Source organism: Typopeltis vanoorti, chromosome 7, assembly GCF_054136105.1.
Source record: "Typopeltis vanoorti isolate ZY-2024b chromosome 7, IOZ_Tvanoo_1.0, whole genome shotgun sequence".
Lineage (NCBI taxonomy): Eukaryota > Metazoa > Arthropoda > Arachnida > Uropygi > Thelyphonidae > Typopeltis > Typopeltis vanoorti.
The window spans coordinates 122,928,094-122,949,867 of NC_143555.1; the positions used below are offsets into that span (position 1 = coordinate 122,928,094).

The following is a 21,774-nucleotide window of genomic DNA, read 5'->3' on the forward strand; positions in this document are numbered from 1 at the left end:
AAACAGTAATAAAATGAATAGCTCTACTTCATCATTTGCATTGTTCACCCAGCTACTCTCTCCATCCAACTAGGACATTCGTCCGATCATTTTACCTCCTAATGGCCAAAGAGCAAAACAGTACCTTGGGTATTTCCTTGGATCCCAGAATGCCAATTTCCTCTTGTATATTAATTTTTCTTCTTATTAGTTATCTTCCTAGCTAAAGCCTTATTTCTAATGCAAGTGTCCTCCACCTCTCTTTATACTTTTTTCTCATAAGCGTTTCATCTGCAGTTTGTATTTGATTTCATTAGTTATGTTATCTTTTTCACTTAAGGTATGCAATATTGCTTACTGCTGATAAATATTTATCAACTAACTCCTATGTACTGCTGACCTCTTTCTTATATAATATAACAACTAAATACTGATAATTGTACATACATTTCTTGTATATGTAAATCACCCATACACTGGAATGAAGAGGACTATCATGAACAAGCACCTGAATGAGAAGCCAACACCTAAAGTACTGTTTTAGGAGATTATACAGGATACACTTCATTTAGATTATAAAAAAAATGTTTTAATCCAGCTACTCAATTACTAAAAACTAATGCAAGTTATAGTCATAGTTATGGAGATCACTGCAAGAGGATAGCAAAAGTCAAGATTATTGGTGCCAAAATATAAGTTTTGGAAATTTTTAACAACCATTAAGTCATTCCTTTTGCATTATTAGATTTATGAGTGTTTGTGTGATTAACTGCAAGGATTAACTGTGACTAACAGTTTGTGTTGCAAGTGGAATAAGTGACTGTATGAATGATGTGGTGGAAAAGGTTCAGATGGTAGAAAATGTTCAGAGAATGATCAGTAGTGTGTGTGTAATTTTAGGATTTTTAAAGATTTGTTTGATTTATTGTACACTGTACTGAGCATCATGATTCCAGTGTGCAAATCAATGACAGGCATTTTTAATGTGAGTGATTATGTTGGCTGCAGCATATGCTAAATGTATATGCATATGCCTTCGCAGAATGAGACATTTTTGGAGAGAGAATGAACTGGGGAGTATGTCTGTCAAAAGTGTCTTGTGGGCAAATGTAATAAGTGTTAAAAGATGAAATGCTTGATATTGCAATTGCTGTAGTTTGTGTTGCAAGTGGTATAAGTGACTGTATGAATGATGTGGTGGAAAAGGTTCAGATGGTAGAAAATGTTCAGAGAATGATCAGATGATAATGGAAAGGATAGCACACATACACGGGGTTCTTCACAGAACAAAATCTGAGGTTGAGGGGTGGAGAAATGCCTGGCAGATGGCATGACACAGAAGTGAAAGAAGAGAAAGAGAAAGCAGAGCATGAAAATAAAGATTGTATTTTGTACAATCATTCACTAATACAAGGAGTCCTTGGGGAGACTGTGATGAAATTGTGTTTTCCTGGAGCTAAGATGAAGAATATCAGTGATGCTGTAAGGATGTAGAGAGTTAATTTGAAAGAGATGTTTATTTTGGATGGTACAAATGATTTAGCAGGTGACAAGTGTGGTATGCAAGAAGACATGACAGAGTTGCTAGTGCTTGTGAAAAACAAGGGTGAGAAAGTAAAAGTTGTGAGTTTGTTGCTGCCAGATGATAAAAGTGAACTGAGATGGACAGTTATTATTATTATTATTATTATTATTATTTTGACACCTCCAGGGAGTCCAAAGACTCATTGAGGGAGAGTGTGCTGACAGCATCGAACGATTGGTCCCCTGAACGATTGTTATGATCATGAATGAGTCAGTATGCAGACTGTGCAGGAGAAATGGTGTGGAGTTGCGGATTTGTGGAGTGAGTTTGATGGAAGGAAGGAATTATATAGGGTGGATGGATTGCATTTAAATGGATTTAGTGTCAAGAGTCATGAGAAAGTGTTGTTCAGTGAGAGTTTGGAAGTACAAAAGCCAGGTCTCACACTTGGTGATGAAATTCATCTCCTGCCTGAAGACCAACACAAACATCCAGGCCCAGAACAGGATACCAACCCACATCCTACTGGATAGAGAATGGATAAACAACCACTCAGTTAACCAAGCCAGCAATACAATAAAGTATTAGTAATCATACGTTACATTAAAAGTAAATTAGAGTAGGAAGAAAAATCTTAATGAATTACAGGTAACCCTTGTATAAAGCGGATGGCAGGTTCCACAAAAATGCTGCTTTATATGAATCGCGTTATGCGAAACTCAGATCACATAGAAAAAGCAAGGTTAGGTTCTGAAATCGTTTTTTTTTTAAGATTATATAAACAATGACATATCCAACAAAAATTTATATTTATTTAATTCAGGTAAATCACGTAAGTTAAGAAAACATAAACTATGAAACAAATACATAGTATAAAATTATAAAAAATTATAAATTGTACGTAAACTTCAAATAAAATAAAGTGTATATTTTAATCATCATCAGTGTCTTCAAAACTAACATTTCCTACATGTTCTTTATTTAGGAGTGGCTGGACATAGTCATCACTTTGAATCTCTTGGACATCATTTGTAAATAATAAAATAACACGTAAAACCACAGTGATATCTTTAATTAGTAAAAAGACAGATATTTCGTACTAAAATTAATAGTACATCTTCAGAGTTTGTAACAGTAATAGGAATGGAATACAGGCCAAACGTTCGGTGGATCACCTATTAAAATACAATTGTTAAAGCATGCTAGGAAATAATAATAATAATTATTATTATTATGTGGCACCTGCAGGGAGTCCAAAGACTCATCGAGGGAGAGTGTGCCAACACTATCAAATGATTGAACCCCTTCCAACTACTAACCGTGCTCAAACTTGATTAAGTTTTTGCGACCGATTAATAGCAGAGGCTCTACCAATCGACCAACTTCGCTAGAAATAACAAATTTAATCTATTAAGATAAATGGTTTTTTACATAAGATAAAAGTCTCCCAGATCTTTGAGAGAGACATACCGTCATTTCTATTTAAATTCGGTCGGTGTAAGATAGTTTCACAACTTTCTTTAAATAAACGTTCATATTTGAATCTGCATCTATGGAGGAGAACTGCTTAATCCCACTGGACACCATGAGTAGAGTCAATACTGTGCTGCGCCAGACCAGACTTCAGAGGTTTGTTATAATCAATATAACATTGATGTTCTTTTATTCTTTTTTCCAAAGAACGGCCCGTTTGTCCAAAATAATCACATTCGCAAGGTATTTGGTAAACGCCAGCCAAAGATAGAGATGACAGTTTATCCTTTGTAGAAGGTAATAAAGAAGAATTATAAACATTTCCGATTGCCCATTATCCACCGCTGAAACCAGTGCTTTAGCAAAGGACCTTGATTTTGCTGTTATTCCTTCACACATTCCTTTCTTGATTTCTTACATAATATAGAACGCAATCTGTCAGGACTTCCTACGAAGATGCCAACAAACTACGATTTGAAGTTGCGACTTCGTTATTCAAAAGCAAATTACCTCCATGCAATTTATCAAATGCTGAAATTAAAGGTCTAACTTCTTTAAGAAAAGATAATACAATATCCATTTCTATGGCCGATAAAGGAAAAGCTATTGTAATTATGAATAAGACTGACTATGAGACAAAAGTATCCAGCCTATTAGAAGACACCACGACCTACCAAGAGATCACACGTAATCCTACTAATTCACAAATTAAAGAGCTATATAAATTACTTGATGAGGTTATAAGTTGTAATCCTAACTATGTGGATAAAATACGCACCTACTTTGGAAGAACTCCTCGTCTTTATGGACTCCCAAAAATCCATAAAGAAGGCTGTCCTGTACGACCTATCGTAAATTGCATTGACTCTCCAATTTATCGGGTTGCAAAAGTATTATCACGTTCCTTAAGTCTCTCACTGGTCATTCCAGATCCTATATAAAAAACTCAACAGATTTTCTTGAAAAAATCAAGGATATAAAAATTACAGATTCTGAAATATTAGTCAGTTTTCACATCATTTCTCTGTTCACCAATATCCCATTAACCGAACAGTCAATTCTTTATATGAAGATTACCCTCCAGATATCGCAAGGATATTCGAATATGCCATCCACTCAGGATATTTCAGTTGGAAAAACAAAATCTACAAACAAATTGAAGGTACTGCCATGGGTAGCCCTCTGTCTCCACCTCTGGCAAACTACTATTTGAAACAATTCGAAGATACTATGTTCTCATCCATTCATTCTCAACCATCTCTTTCGTACTGTTACGTCGATGATGTTTTTGCTGTTTGGCCTTGCGAAAAATACCTTGCGAATGTGATGTCTCTTATTTTGGACAAACTGGCCATTCTTTGGAAAAAAAGAATAAAAGAACATCAATATCATATTGATTATAACCAACCTCTGAAGTCTGGTATGGCACAGCACAGTATTGACTCTACTGCTTTATCCCACTGGACATCATGAGTAGAGTCAATACTGTGCTGTGCCAGACCAGACTTCAGAGGTTTGTTATAATCAATATAATATTGATGCAGATTCAAATATGGACGCTTATTTAAAGAAAGTTGCGAAACTATCTTATACCGACCGAATTTAAATAGAAATGACTGTATGTCTCTCTCAAAGATCTCGGAGACTTTTATCTTATGTAAAAAACCATTTATCTTAATAGATTAAATTTGTTATTTCTATTATTTCCTAGCACACAGTAACAATTGTATTTTAATAGGTGAACCACCGAACGTTTTGCCTGTATTCCATTCCTATTACAGACACTGAAGATGTACTATTAATTTTTGTATGAAATATATGTCTTTTTACTAATTAAAGATATCACTGTGGTTTTACGTGTTATTTTATTATTTATTTAGTTCTATTAAACTATTTGAAGAGTTGGATGTCTTACTTCCTAATTTTTAAATGCTTTTTGCTTTTATAAAAGAAATTATCCTACCTTTAACTGTAATTGTATAGTTACAACTGGATTTAATTCTGAGATCAGGATCTGTTGCCTCACAGTAATTATTATAGTGTCCTAATTCAAGATAATCTTGCAATGTGCACTGCACTTTTAGATGTTTGCCAGATGAAGACAGAAATCTTGGTTTCTTGATTCTAATGACATTTTCTTTTGCAAAAATTTCCTGATTATGGCAATCCTTATTATGTGGATGAGGTGGTTTAAGTTCTATAAAAATATAAATACAAATGTAAATTAAGACGCATGCATAAACCCATTCTTTGGTAGTAAAGAAATTTGAAATCACAAATCAAAATACATTCAAAATAATGAGAATAAAAAAATGTAATATATAGGCTAAATAAAATAGATGCTGTATAATATAGTATATAAGATCAGTTGGTCTCAATGCTATGGAATTTTTTTAAGTCACTTCAGGCCTCCAGTAAGCAGGCTTGTCTCATATCAAATGATATGATTTACCTTCCAACTAAAGACAAACATCCACACATTCGAGAAAAATATTTTAAACAAATATTAAGGAATTTAATTCATTTTTCAAACCCTCTAAGATCACTTTCTTCTACTCATCGATAACTAGACATGAATACAGGGTACCGACTACAGAAGTTGCTAATGATCAGCTGTTGAAGTCAGAAGATACAGTGTATATAGTTAACCTTAAGGTATGCAACTATGCCTCTGACCATTGTTTAAATCAGGACTGTCCTAAACAGGGCCTGCAGCCGGCCTGTGGGTTTGGATTTTCATGAGCGAAAAAATAAAATAACAATTTTAACCGAATGCATATTCATCATCATCAAATTCCTGCCATGTACCCTCAAGGGGTGTACAGGATATGATAGTACTACATGAAAAGAATTACATCATTATTAATTTCCTATCTACAATTTTCCTCCAAATCAGCCTGTTACTTGTCAAGACTCCAACATTATCAGATCTTATATTTCTATCGTCTAAGGCACATTGTACCATATCAATCCACCTATATCTTGGTCTTCCTCTGGGTCGTTTTCCTACCAACCTGGCAGAGAACACTTGTTTTGCTAATCTTTCTTCCCCCATTCTGTTTAAGTGACAATACCACCTGAGATTAGCTCTCCTAACGCAATCCTGGATGCAGACAATGTCAAGTTCTTTCCTGATATCCTAGTTTATAATATGATATTGCCATTGATGCCATCTGTTCACACCTATAATCTTTCTCAGGCCTCTCATATCTGCAGTCTCTAGTCTTTGGTCAAGTGTTTTACTTCTGACCCAGCTCTCAGATCCATAAGTTAAAACTGGTTTGAACACTGTCTTGTATACAGCTAATTTAGTGTTTCGACTAATTTCTCTCTTATTCCATATGCATTTATTCAATTGACTTCCCACCATACCAGCTTTGCTGATTCTGTTGTCTATTTCTATGTTTAATTTACCATCGTGCTTAAGTAGCTGAAATGTTTTACTTGTTCCACAGGTTCTCCATTCACAACACAGTTGACATTTTCAATGATTCTGCCTATTTTCATTGTCTTTGTCTTTTTATTGATGACCTTCATACCATATCTATTACAACAGTTATTCAATTTAGTCAGAGAATCTTGCAGACTTGTAGCGGATTTATATAGAAATATAACATCATCCGCATAAAGCAAAGAGCTGACATTAACATCTCCAATTGTGATATCATGTTTAATACCACTTTCCTTCATAATGTGATCCATATAGATAATGAATAACAGACGGGATAATGTACATCCTTGTCTCACACCAGATTTAACATTAAACCATCTTCCTGTACTTCCTTCAATTCTAACTGCTGACTTACAACCAAATAAAGACTAAATATTGCTTGATATAATGCCCCATTGACACCATATAACTGTAGTGTACTGAATAGCTTCTCTCTCTCTTGGCACCTTGTCATATGCTTTTTCCAAATCGACAAAACTTAAATACAGATCTTTGTTATATTCTCATGCTTTCTCGACTATTTGTCGTAAAGTGAAGATCTGATCCTGACAGCCTCTATTTGGCCTGAATCCAGCTTGTTCTTCACCCAGCTTTTCTTCCACAATTCTTCTCAACCGTTTCTCAAGTATACTTGCATAGATCTTGCCAGGAACACTCAGTAGGAAAATACCTCTGTAATTCTCACATTCAGTTTTATTTACCTTTTTATATATGGGTACTATGAAAGCTCTACTCCAATTGTCGGGAATTCATCCATCTGTCCAGGCTTTCTGAACTATGCAATGCAGCCACTGTAAGACTTTTATACTATCATACTTCAGCATTTCTGGTCGAATATCATTTACTCCTGCTGCCTTTCCACATTTCAAGCCTCTGATGGATTTTTCTACTTCAAGTATGGATGTGTATTCCTGAACTACATGCCTGGTCAGTGTTTTTTTACCACTGTGCTGTCATCGCTGCTTGTTTCATTTAGCAGTTTTTCAAAGTAATTACTCCATACTTCAAGGATATCTTTTTCTCACTTTTTCATGTCACCTTTATCATCTTTAACTCCTTTTACAGCACTCTTTCCTCCATTCCTAAGCTTCTTCAACAACCTCCAGAATATTTTGCCACCTTCTTGATATTTATTTTCTATATTCTTGCCAAAGTCCTTCCATGACTTTTGTTTAGCTAGTTTTACACAGTATTTAGCATTCTTGCATTTGTCTCTGTATTCTCTAAGAGCACAAGCTGACTTATTCGCCAGGAACTTTTGATAGGCTTTCTTCTTTTCCTTCACTGCCTCTTCCTATGTCCACCATGGAGTTCTAATTTTTCTATCCTTGCAGACAACTTCACCACATGCCTCTCTAGCTGAATCAATCAGGACTTTCTTCAAGGCTTACCCCTGAATCTCCAAGGTTTGATTCCTGTTCTCAAACTCTTTCATTTTTTCTTCAATAATCTTTGTGTATTTTAGTCTACAGTTCACATCTGAGAGCTGCTCAACTTTTATTCGCTTTAAAACTTTCTTACATGTTATTCTTTTCAATATGAAATTCGATCTTATCTTGCTCAAGACTAAATAGGGATCACTTCCAATTTCAAATCCTCTGTACACTCTGGTGTTCTGCACCAGGGAGAAAACATCACTATCATCAATAACATAGTCAATGAGACTTTTCTTATTCCTTGCCTCTTCTCTCCATGTGAATTTGTGCACATCTTTATGTTGGAACATGGTGTTAGTAATAACCAGTCCATGTCCTGAGCAGAAATCCAACAAATATTTGACATTATTATTAGCTTTGCTCTTTTCTCCAAATTTTCCCAAAATATTTTTGTATGTCTGACAATCATTTCCTACTCTGCTATTTAGATCCCCAACAAGGACCAACTGTTCCTTTTTCATTGTGTTAGTTGTTTTTTCTAAAGCCTCAAAAAAATTCCTCCACTTCTACCTTAGTAGAACCTTCTGTAGGACCATAGGCACAAATAAGTCTCACTGTCCAGTTCCCCATTCTCATATTTTCCCACATTACTCTACTTGAGACTGACTGCCATTCAAGAAGATTAGCCTCGTCTTTTGTGTTGAATACTATGGCTACTCTTCTTTTCCTTGATTGTCATTGCCTGAATATAACTTCCTCAGAAAGATCTCACCAGTTTTTGTATTTTTTGTTTCGGTCACCCCTATTATGTTGATCTGGTAATTATCTAATTCCTCAGCTGGCTCCATTTCTTTGCCATCCTACCTTCTTATGTTGATAGTACCGATCTTTAACTCTGGTGATGTTCAGTTGGGGTGTTTTTTTAGATTAGTTCCAGTAGTTGACTTTTCCCTCTCCCATAAGCTCATATCTAATTCCCGAGATGCATACATGCTGCAAATACTGCATGCCACTAAGTCCCTTACTATATTACTCATAATAGATAATAAAGTAACACATAAAAACCAAAGTGATATCTTTAATTAGTAAAAGGACAGATATTTCGTACCAAAATTAATAGTACATCTTCAGTGTCTGTAACAGTAATAAGAATGGAATACAGGTAAAACGTTCGGTGGATCACCTATTAAAATACAATTGTTACCGCGTGCTAGGAAATAACAGAAATAACAAATTTAATCTATTAATATAAATGGTTTTTTATGTAAGATAAAAGTCTCCCAGATCTTTGAGAGAGAGACATACAGTCATTTCTATTTAAATTCGGTCGGTGTAAGATAGTTTCACAACTTTCTTTAAATAAGCGTTCATATTTGAATCTGCATCTATGGAGGGGAACTGCTTTATCCCACTGGATACTATGAGTAGAGTCAATACTGTGCTGCGCCAGACCAGTCTTCAGAGGTTTGTTATGATCAATATAATATTGATTTTCTTTTATTCTTTTTTCTAAAGAACGGCCAGTTTGTCCAAAATAAGAGACATCGCATTCGCAAGGTATTTGGTAAATGCCAGCAAAAGATAGAGAAGACAGTTTATCCTTTGTAGAAGGTAATAAAGAAGAAATTTTGTTCATAGGAATATATGTTGGAATCAATTGATAGTTTTTTAGAATTCTACCTATAGGTTCTGAGATTCCTGGAATGTACGGAATAGGAACTCTGTGGACTGTTGAAGAAACTGTAGGTGTTGGATCATAAGAGAAAAGTATCTGTTGGATTTGATTGCAGTTGTAATCATTTGATTCCATTAACTTTTTAATGATGGAAAGTTCTTTTTGTAAGATTATTGGGGAAGGGCAAACTTTATGTGCTCTATGAATTAGAGATTTAAGAATGCCAAATTTTTGAGACATGGTGCGCATCCTTTTTGTAAATCTATCTGACAGTAAATGTGGGTTTTCGAAAGATGCTTGTAGATAAGTTACCAGAAGACGTTCTAGTAAGCAGGATGCCCAAAAATGGTAAAGTACCAGAGTTTTCTTTTTCCATAGTGAATTGAATGCGTGGGTGAAGGTTATTTATCCATTGTAGAAAGGTGGAAAGTTCATCTTCAGTGTGTGGCCAAACAGCAAAAACATCATCGACGTAACAGTACAAAAGAGATGGTTGAGAATGAATGGATGAGAACATAGTATCTTCGAATTGTTTCAAATAGTAGTTTGCCAGAGGTGGAGACAGAGGGCTACCCATGGCAGCACCTTCAATTTGTTTGTAGATTTTGTTTTTCCAACTGAAATATCCTGAGTGGATGGCATATTCGAATATCCTTGCGATATCTGGAGGGTAATCTTCATATAAAGAATTGACTGTTCGGTTAATGGGATATTGGTGAACAGAGAAATGATGTGAAAACTGACTAATATTTCAGAATCTGTAATTTTTATATCCTTGATTTTTTCAAGAAAATCTGTTGAGTTTTTTATATAGGATCTGGAATGACCAGTGAGAGACTTAAGGAACGTGATAATACTTTTGCAACCCGATAAATTGGAGAGTCAATGCAATTTACGATAGGTCGTACAGGACAGCCTTCTTTATGGATTTTTGGGAGTCCATAAAGACGAGGAGTTCTTCCAAAGTAGGTGCGTATTTTATCCACGTAGTTAGGATTACAACTTATAACCTCATCAAGTAATTTATATAGCTCTTTAATTTGTGAATTAGTAGGATTACGTGTGATCTCTTGGTAGGTCGTGGTGTCTTCTAATAGGCTGGATACTTTTGTCTCATAGTCAGTCTTATTCATAATTACAATAGCTTTTCCTTTATCGGCCATAGAAATGGATATTGTATTATCTTTTCTTAAAGAAGTTAGACCTTTAATTTCAGCATTTGATAAATTGCATGGAGGTAATTTGCTTTTGAATAACGAAGTCGCAACTTCAAATCATAGTTTGTTGGCATCTTCGTAGGAAGTCCTGACAGATTGCGTTCTATATTATGTAAGAAATCAAGAAAGGAATGTGTGAAGGAATAACAGCAAAATCAAGGTCCTTTGCTAAAGCACTGGTTTCAGCGGTGGATAATGGGCAATCGGAAATGTTTATAATTCTTCTTTATTACCTTCTACAAAGGATAAACTGTCATCTCTATCTTTGGCTGGCGTTTACCAAATACCTTGCGAATGTGATTATTTTGGACAAACGGGCCGTTCTTTGGAAAAAAGAATAAAAGAACATCAATGTTATATTGATTATAACAAACCTCTGAAGTCTGGTCTGGCGCAGCACAGTATTGACTCTACTCATGGTGTCCAGTGGGATTAAGCAGTTCTCCTCCATAGATGTAGATTCAAATATGAACGTTTATTTAAAGAAAGTTGTGAAACTATCTTACACCGACCGAATTTAAATAGAAATGACGGTATGTCTCTCTCAAAGATCTGGGAGACTTTTATCTTATGTAAAAAACCATTTATCTTAATAGATTAAATTTGTTATTTCTAGCGAAGTTGGTCGATTGGTAGAGCCTCTGCTATTAATCGGTCGCAAAAACTTAATCAAGTTTGAGCACGGTTAGTAGTTGGAAGGGGTTCAATCGTTCGATAGTGTTGGCACACTCTCCCTCGACGAGTCTTTGGACTCCCTGCAGGTGCGACATAATAATAATTATTATTATTTCCTAGCATGCTTTAACAATTGTATTTTAATAGGTGATCCACCGAACGTTTTGCCTATATTCCATTCCTATTACTGTTACAAACACTGAAGATGTACTATTAATTTTAGTACGAAATATCTGTCTTTTTACTAATTAAAGATATCACTGTGGTTTTATGTGTTACTTTATTATTTAATTACTATGCCACAGGTTCCACTAAAAATTAATAGAAGTAAAGTTTTGTTATCACACTCTGCTAAAGAAATAGTGTAAAATCTTCAATAAATATAGTCTTGATTTTTGGAAAAGATATATTCTTGGAAAATATTTAAAATACAGGTAACCCTCATATAACATGGTACTTATACAATGCCGTTTCGATATAACGTGGTCTACAAATTGTAATAACCCTTGTTGAATGCGTTACTTATACAACGCAGTTTCGATATAAGACGGTCTACAAACTGTGGTAACCCTTTATCTTTTTGTATATTTTTCAACGCACTACTTAAAAATCAAAATTTATCTTCATTAAATTTGCATCTGCCCGTATCGCACATGTAGTTATAAGTAGCAAATTAATATTAGGGGAAATATTCTTTAGCATGCATGTACGTCCACTGTTTACCATATAAAGTGTTTATTGTTGAAAATTGTTTTCATTTTCTGCCAGGAAAGCACATTAAAAATCATAAGTGTGTAAATCTCACATCTGAGCACTTTATTTTCTAGTGAGTTACATACAATATATAAAGCTTTTATGTAAAAATTTATTTTTATAGTAGTGGCCACTTAAAGCACTTTTGCGATATACTGTACATGTTTATTAATAGGGATAAATCCAACCACTGTAAACTGCCAAGGTAACAATTGAAGAAGGCTGAAGATACATTCGGTTTCGATCAGCACATGAGACTCAACCTTCGTGAACTTCTTCAAATTGCTCCAATCTCGTCAATAGTGAAGTAATTGATGGGGAAATAGATTAAATGAGGAGGAGGAACTGGTACAATTAATAAATGACGTAGAACCAAGTGGCAGGGAAAGTTTTGCTGAAGATTCTGATTGTGATGAATTGTGATGATTAAAGAATTCAGTAAAAGAAATTAGCAGAAGGATTGGACTTGGTAAGAAAGTTATTTTATGGATAATGATCTCTCAATGGAGCGCTCTGGAAAATTCACAAGATAATTGAATATTTCTTTAGCTCCATATTTGAACTTAATAAAAAATTGTAGCACACTGGTAAGCAAGGTCTTATTACTGACTTCTTGATAACTAAACCAGCTGAAGCATGCAATGAGAATTATACAAATGATGTCCAAGAGATTCAAAGTGATGACTATGTCCAGCCACTCCTAAATAAAGAACATGTAGGAAATGTTAGTTTTGAAGACATTGATGACGATTAAAATATACGCTTTATTTTATTTGAAGTTTACGTACAATTTATAATTCTTTTATAATTTTATACTATGTATTTGTTTCATAGTTTATGTTTTCTTAACTTACGTGATTTACCTGAATTAAATAAATATAAATTTTTGTTGGATATGTCATTGTTTATATAATCTTAAAAAAAAAAAAACGATTTCAGAACCTAACCTTACTTTTTCTATGTGATCTGAGTCTTGCATAACACGATTTATATAACGCAGCATTTTTGTGGAACCAAACATCTGTGTTATACGAGGTTATATGAGGGTAACCTGTAATTCATTAAGATTTTTCTTCCTACTATAATTTACTTTTAATGTAACGTATGATTACTAATACTTCATTGTATTGCTGGCTTGGTTAAATGAGTGGTTGTGTATCCATTCTCTATCCAGTAGGCTGTGGGTTGGAATCCTGTTCTGGGCCTGGATGTTTGTGTTGGTCTTCAGGCAGGAGATGAATTTCATCACCAAGTGTGAGACCTGGCTTTTGTACTTCCAAACTCTCACTGAACAACACTTTCTCATGACTCTTGACACTAAATCCATTTAAATGCAATCCATCCACCCTATATAATTCCTTCCTTCCATCAAACTCACTCTACAAATCCACAAACTCCACACCATTTCTCCTGCACAGTCTGCATACTGACTCATTCATGATCATAACAATCGTTCAGGGGACCAATCGTTCGATGCTGTCGGCACACTCTCCCTCGATGAGTCTTTGGACTCCCTGGAGGTGTCAAAATAATAATAACTGTCCATCTCAGTTCACTTTTATCATCTGGCAGCAACAAACTCACAACTTTTACTTTCTCACCCTTCTTTTTCACATGCATTAGCAACTCTGTGATGTCTTCTTGCATACCACACTTGTCACCTGCTAAATCATTTGTACCATCCAAAATAAACATCTCTTTCAAATTAACTCTCTACATCCTTACAGCATCACTGATATTCTTCATCTTAGCTCCAGGAAAACACAATTTCATCACAGTCTCCTCAAGGACTCCTTGTATTAGTGAATGAGTGTACAAAATACAATCTTTATTTTCATGCTCTGCTTTCTCTTTCTTTTCTTTCACTTCTGTGTCATGCCATCTGCCAGGCATTTCTCCACCCACTCAACCTCACATTTTGTTCTGTGAAGAACCCCGTGTATGTGAGCTATCCTTTCCATTATCATCTGATCATTCTCTGAACATTTTCTACCATCTGAACCTTTTCCACCACATCATTCATACAGTCACTTATACCACTTGCAACACAAACTACAGCAATTGCAATATCATGCATTTCATCTTTTAACACTTATTACATTTGCCCACAAGACAATTTTGACAGACATGCTCCCCAGTTCATTCTCTCTCCAAAAATGTCTCATTCTGCGAAGGCCATACATTTAGCATATGCTGCAGCCAACATAATCACTCACATTAAAAATGCCTGTCATTGATTTGCACACTGGAATCATGATGCTCAGTACAGTGTACAATAAATCAAACAAATCTTTAAAAATCCTAAAATTACACACACACTACCCTTGCAGTTAATCACACGAACACTCATAAATCTAATAATGCAAAAAGAATGACTTAATGGTTGCTAAAAATTTCCAAAACTTATATTTTGGCACCAATAATCATGACTTTTGCTATCCTCTTGCAGTGATCTCCATAACTATGACTATAACTTGCATTAGTTTTTAGTAATTGAGTAGCTGGATTTAAACATTTTTTTTATAATCTAAATGAAGTGTATCCTGTATAATCTCCTAAAACAGTACTTTAGGTGTTGGCTTCTCATTCAGGTGCTTGTTCATGATAGTCCTCTTCATTCCAGTGTATGGGTGATTTACATATACAAGAAATGTATGTACAATTATCAGTATTTAGTTGTTATATTATATAAGAAAGAGATCAGCAGTACATAGGAGTTAGTTGATAAATTTATCAGCAGTAAGCAATTGCATACCTTAAGTGAAAAAGATAACATAACTAATGAAATCAAATACAAACTGCAGATGAAAAGCTTATGAGAAAAAAGTATAAAGAGAGGTGGAGGACACTTGCATTAGAAATAAGGTTTTAGCTAGGAAGATAACTAATAAGAAGAAAAATTAATAATCAAGAGGAAATTGGCATTCTGGGATCCAAGGAAATACCCAAGGAATTGTTTTGCTCTTTGGCCATTAGGATGTAAAATGATCGGACGAATGTCCTAGTTGGATGGAGAGAGTAGCTGGGTGAACAATGCAAATGATGAAGTAGAGCTATTCATTTTATTACTGTTTCTTCCTGATAAAGCAAGTTTTATTCTTACAGGGAGAGCTGGAGAATCAGAAGTTGAATGAAGAGTATATAAGGCAGTTGGACTAGATGGGATTTTGTCGTATGTTTTAAGGGAGTGTACTAAAGAACTGCCCATGCTATTGACCTATCTGTTTAATGAGTCTTGCAATGGAGCAAGTTCCTAAGGAGGGTAAAATATTGCTATTGCATAAAGGTTAATTGCTTTAGTTGTAATTTCAACCAAATCTCTTTTATGGAGTCTAATTGGCAATGATTTTGTTGGATCATGCAAGACATGTCATCACCCTGTAAGGGCAAAGCTAAGAGTAACATGAATGCAAAAAACACTGTTTAGTATTATGAAAGGATTTTTTGTGCATGTGTGTGTGTATCTGATTTCATCTAGTTTTTAGTGTTTTCTAGTTTTTTAGTTTACTCATGTAATTATCCTGATGAAGTGAAACAAAAGAATTTCACGGAACTAGTCGAAAAAATAACTGGTTCCGTGAAATTCTTTTGTTTCACGGAATTTAAAAATAATTTCTTATTCTATGAAATATCTAATAAGCATTTCTTCCCAAATGCGTATTAGATATTTTAATTCTATCACTAATCGATAATCTTGATGTTGATTATTTTATTTGGTGTTTTTACATCATTACATAGCCACGTGTTTTTCAAATATTAGATGTGTCAAAGTAGAGTTCTTACAGTGTTTTGTTCTAATGTGCATGCTCTAGGTGCAATTAGTGAGCAACGAGTGTTGTTCAGCTATGGAGGTTGTGTCGCTTCTGTTCACTAAATTATTAGATATGCACTGGATGCAGCCCTCGGATAAATCTTTTGTTTTTTAAATTGGGCCTGAGATTACCTAAGGTTGGACAGCCCTGGTTTAAATGGTCGATGTATCTGCATTCTGACCTTTTTTTTTTATGCAGCTCCCACTATGAAAGGTTTTAAACCTATAGTTCATTAGCATAGTGAGTAGGCTAATTTTCTGTTATTGATTATATACATACATATATTGTATTGAATTTTTTCCATAATCTGGAAACTGCTCAAGAGGCCAAACATAGAACTTTTCAAGCCACTTCAGGCTTTCATTAAGCAGTGGGCTATCTCATACATATGATTCACTTTCCAACTAGACAATCACAAACATTCATACCTACAGAAGGATTTAAACCTAAAACCTGTTGGTGGAACATATACTTAGCAATCAATGAAGCAATATCCAGTTTTATCTACCAAGAAATCCCTACAAATCTATTCTAATATCTAAAGGAATCCAGATTAGAACAGTTATTCTTCATTATTCTAACTTAGCATAACTATACAAGTATATTTCTATCTGAATTTTTTTTTTTTTTTTCAAATTAAATCTCCTTCCAAAATTTTGGGCCATTTACAATATTAGATAAGTTAAATAGCTGTAGCCTAGGACAAGAATCTTAGCATCCTACTGTTACTTTTTCCCTAGATTACTTCATACAACCTTTGACTACTGGTTGACTACTGGTGGTTTGACTACTATGTGCAACACTCAAGCCAAGTGCACTTTTCCCTGGTTTCACCTATTTACACAAACCACATTCCCATAAGCAAGTACCGGTGCTATAAAGACATACCTTTCATGGCTAAGAAAATGTCAACTAGAACACTAGGCAGTAGATGACTAATCACCTGTAATACCATGACCTTTGCTTCTTGGAAAATGAAATGACTGTTGTCATGTTTGGTCTCCAGAGCAGAGATTCCACTTGATGTCCATTCCCCTCTCTCTTTTAGCATGCCATATAAGAGACATCTTGAAGAGCATGCCAAATATATTTCAAGGACCTAGAACCTTCTCCATTCAAGCATACATAGTAAATTACTTCTATAGGTTAAACAGCTGAAGAACACATAACAGAAACTGATGGTAGTGTGCATCACAAAGATTCCCAACCAGCTGTAAATAATCCTGATACGACTTAGGAGTCAGATCATGTCTGAAGGAAATCCAAGTAGAGTAGCATATAAGAAGAATTGTCGAGACTATGATGTGACCAGGGATGTGCAAAAGACATGCTCACAGGTCTCACACTGCACATCCCTAAAACCTCATCACCAATCACAAAAGTAAAATAATTACAATAACACTGTTAATTGAAAAAACCTCCACGTAAAAATAATATTCAGAGAAAAAATAAAATCCAACAAAAAAAAAAGAAAAGCAAAGAAAAGAAAAGAGAAATCCATACAAAAAACACTTTGGTTTTGAGACCTGAACAAAAATTCAGTGCATTGCCACCACCACTTACAGAATCTACGAGGGCTATTCGATAAGTCCATGCAAAGTCTAAGAGATGGCACCACCAGTGTGTATCGAGGTTACTTTTAGTCGCTGGCAACTCAGATAGATATATTACTCTGTGTTTGGTGTTCACTTGAATCGATCAAGTACTGTGATTTGTGAAAAATGGATGAGAAAGAATTTCAAGTAGTGATTAAACATTACTTTTTGAAAAGCAAAACGGCTCAGGAAACTAAGCTAAGCTTGATAAACATTATGGTGAGTCTGCACCTTCAATTAGAACAGTTTATAAGAGGTTGTTTAGTAACTTTCGAAGTGGACATATGAGCACAAGTGATGCTGAATGTTCTGGATGCCCTGTTGAGGTTACTACTCCAGAAATTATTGAAAAAATCCATGATATGGTGATGGGTGATAGAAGAGTGAAGGTGCGTGAAATTGCTAAGGCTGTGGGCATCTCAAATGAACGTGTACATAATATTTTAACAAACTATTCACAAGACGGGTGCAGCGTTTGCTCACACTGGATCAAAAGCGTCAATGTGTAAACTGATGCAAGAACAGCTCGAAGCTGTTTCAACGGAATCCAGAGAAATTTTTGCATCATTTCGTAACAGTGGACGAAACATGGATTCATCACTACCAGCCTGAGACCAAGGAACAGTCAAAGCAATGGGTTGCAAGCAGGGAATCTGCACCAAAGAAAGCAAAAACTGTTCCTTCAGCAGGAAAGGTTATGGTCACCATCTTCTGGGATGCTCATGGCATAATCTTCATAGACTTCTTGGAAAAGGGCAAAACAATTACCGAAGTGTATTATGCATCTTTGCTGGATCATTTAAATAATAAAATAAAGGAAAATCGACCAAACTTGGTGAAAAAGAAGATTCTTTTTCACCATGACAACGCACCTGCTCACTCTTCTGCAATTGTGATTGCAAAATTGTTCGATTTATGCTACGAAGTCCTTTCACCCCCCCCCACTCTCTCTCCAGATTTGGCTCCCTCGGACTACTGTCTGTTTCCAAACATGAAAAAATGGCTGGCTGGAAAGAGATTTTCATCAGATGAAGAGGTGATTGCTGAAACAACTGTCTATTTTGAAGAGTTGGACAATTCATACTATATGGATGAGATCAAAAAACTTGAGCATCGTTGGACTAAGTGTATAGACCTCAAAGGAGACTATGTTGAAAAATAAAAAATGTTTGTTTCAAAATAATTATGTTCTCTTCATTTTTGAAAGGACTTATCAAACAACCCTTATTTCTATCAGAGTCGATTGGCAACCACAACTGTACAAACTACTCTGTATGATTCCTTCCATCAAAAGAGCCTCCTGTGCTTTCATGAGCTCTCACATATGCTGAAGAATGCCAAATCTAGAACCCTTCTTTGATCCCCTAGCACAATACTGCCTAGCCACAATCTGTCACATTCATCAGCTCTTTTGCTATCTCCAAATTCTGGGAATTACCGACCTCTTAGAATTTTTATCCCTGAAGCCCGATTGACTGCTATCAACTCCGAAACAGTGAGGTTATTTGTTCTACTCCTATTTTTTTCTTTATTTCTCTGGTTTTCTTTTTCCAATTCCATTGACCAGACTGGAACAAATTCACAAGTGTTACTATTAGCAATGATCTAATGCAAATTGTTCACCTACTCACTAGAATAATAAAATCCTCACTATCTTCCTAAAATCTTTTTTACTTTTTATTACTCCTTCCAAGTGTACTGTCAATGTCACTCCATAAAGGTTATATATATGTGTGTGTGTGTGAAACATTAGTTATCATTAGTTACTCTTCGGCTTATTCTTTGGCATTACAAGTGGGATAATCTGGATTCTTACTCTGCCTTCTTTCCCATACTCTGATTACTACAGTCATTCTCCTGATCGAACACTTGCTCTATTGAAATTTTTGTTGGTAAAGACCTTCATCCATCTGGGATAATGGATGGATATACTCCAAATATTATTATTATTATTACCCCAAGGCCTCATGGAGTCAAAGACTCGTCTGAGAGGTCCTTTTATCACACACACAGCTCATCATACTGTGCCTTGAACACATTCAAACTCCTTGCAGACACCATACTCTCAGGCAAGGCATTCCAATCATTCACAACTCTGCACGAAAAAACCTGCCTCTCACTCCCCCTACTCACACCCTCTTTCTACAGTTACCAGGGATGATCTCTGGTTTTCCCCCGATCTCCCACTATTTATTATTATTATGGGCAACTCCAAGGAGTCCTTAGACTCATCGAGGGAGACCCAACATCATGTCAAGAACAACTATTCAACATTCACATATTTATCATACTTCACCTTGAACTCATTTACAGTCATGGCACCCACAACAGACTCTGGCAGCTTATTCCACTCATTTACTACTCTCCAAGTAAAAACCTAGCTCGAACACCCTTGCTAACCACACTCTTGCCAAGCTTCCATGGATGGATCCTGGTCCTCCCACTACCAGTCCTATTCTCAAAAATATCTTCTGAATTAATCTTATAGAAACCCTTCAGTGATTTGAATGTCTCAATCATATCACTCCTTTTCCGCCTATCAACCAATTTCTGCAGCCTACAAATCTTCAACCTGTTCTCATAAGGTTCATTCCATAGTCCTGCTATTATCTTGGTCACTCCTCTCCACCTCCTCCCTATTAAGAAGAAACCCCGGCACCCATAACTGGGCAGAGTCATCTAGATGGGGTCTTATCAAGGCTCAATACAGAGGAACAATAACCTGTTTGACTCTGCTCGTTAAAGTGTTTTTCAGCAACCAAGTGATTTGATGAACTGATTTTGCCACTTTTGCGATGTGTCCCCTAAACTTCAACTCCCTATCCACAACACTCCCAAATCCCTGGCCTCGTCAATTTCCTGGAGTACAGTTCCACCAATGTGATATACTGCTGCTAATCTTTTCACCCCAAAATGCATAACCTTACATTTTTTCACAATAAATTGACATCCATTCTCCTTAGCCCAGTCCTCCAAACTATCCAAATCATCCTGCAAAATTTTGACATCCTGAGCATTCACTATTGCTCTACCCAACTTTGCATCATCTGCAAACAGATGCACAGTTCCTCTCAGATCCTTTCCTATATCATTAATGAACAAATTAAATAGTAGTGGTCCAAGAACAGAACCCTGCAGCACACCACTAGTCACAGGCCATCTTTTGGACTCTACTCCAGAATAAACCACTCTCTGGTATCTCTCGATCAACCACCCTCCTATCCATCTCACCAACCCTATATTCATTCTCATATGCTGCAGTTTACTGATTAGAATTCCATGTGGTATCCTATCAAAGGCTTTAGTATTTTCTGTAGAACTTCTCCAGCATTGATCATATAACAACCCCTTACTAACTTGTAGGTCTCTATCATATCTTCCCTCTTCCTCCTGTTCACCAGACTCTGCAAATTACATCTTCTTAATCTTTCCTCATACTCAACATCCTAGAGGTCAATCGCCTTTGGACCCTTTCCAACATCTCTTCATCCTTCTGAAAACCAGGTGACCAAATCTGGGCACAATAGTCCATGTGTGGCCTAATCAAAGCCTTATACAATGGAACAAGAATCTCCCTACTTCTACACGTCAATGTTCACCGCATCATTCCCAGAGGCCTTTGTGTTGTCTTCACAATTTTAGCTATGTGTCCCCTAAATTTCAGATCCTTATCCACTATCACCCCCAGATCTTTTATTTCTTCTACCTCCAACAATATATCCTCACCAAGCATAAATTCTGCATCCCATCTTTGTTTTCCAAATTTTAAAACCTTACATTTGCAACATTGAACTCACATCTCCATTTCCATGCCCAATCACTCAGTTTATTCAAATCTTTAATAAATTTAGTTTAATCCTTTATCCAAGTGTGAGCAAACAAAGTTTGCACCTGAAAGTATCTTCAGGACTGGGGGTAAGGTGGTACAACACCGGGCAACTCGTTGCAAAGGTGGAGCAAGATAACATCTCTCTCCTATCTCAGTATCTCCCATAATGCACAACACATCTCCTTGCGGATATGTATAATGTCATGCATTAAGGGAAGGGCCACTACCCAGACTAGTTTCGACCTTTACTGAGGTCTCTTCAGTGGGAGCCAGGCCCAAGTGGAGATACCAGGCAGAAGCATTAGCAAGGTCATCTCTACCTATAGGAGTTGCTAAACAGTGTGCCACCTTTCAATTAAATTAGTCTGGATTTAGAGAAAGATGTTGAAAGTTTATTTTTCACTTGGTCTGACT

General features: G+C 35.8%; 1 protein-coding gene across 4 annotated transcripts in view; it reads right to left on the reverse strand.

Moving 5' to 3' along the window:
• LOC150105013 (sushi, von Willebrand factor type A, EGF and pentraxin domain-containing protein 1-like) overlaps positions 1 to 21,774 on the reverse strand; it is a 344,216-nt gene that overhangs the window by 73,545 nt on the left and 248,897 nt on the right. For all 4 annotated transcript variants that reach the window (XM_090396105.1, XM_090396104.1, XM_090396106.1 and 1 more), the window contains one exon: positions 4,941 to 5,174. In XM_090396105.1, coding sequence (XP_090252231.1) covers positions 4,941 to 5,174 — 234 coding nt within the window. The remainder of the gene's footprint in view (positions 1 to 4,940; positions 5,175 to 21,774) is intronic.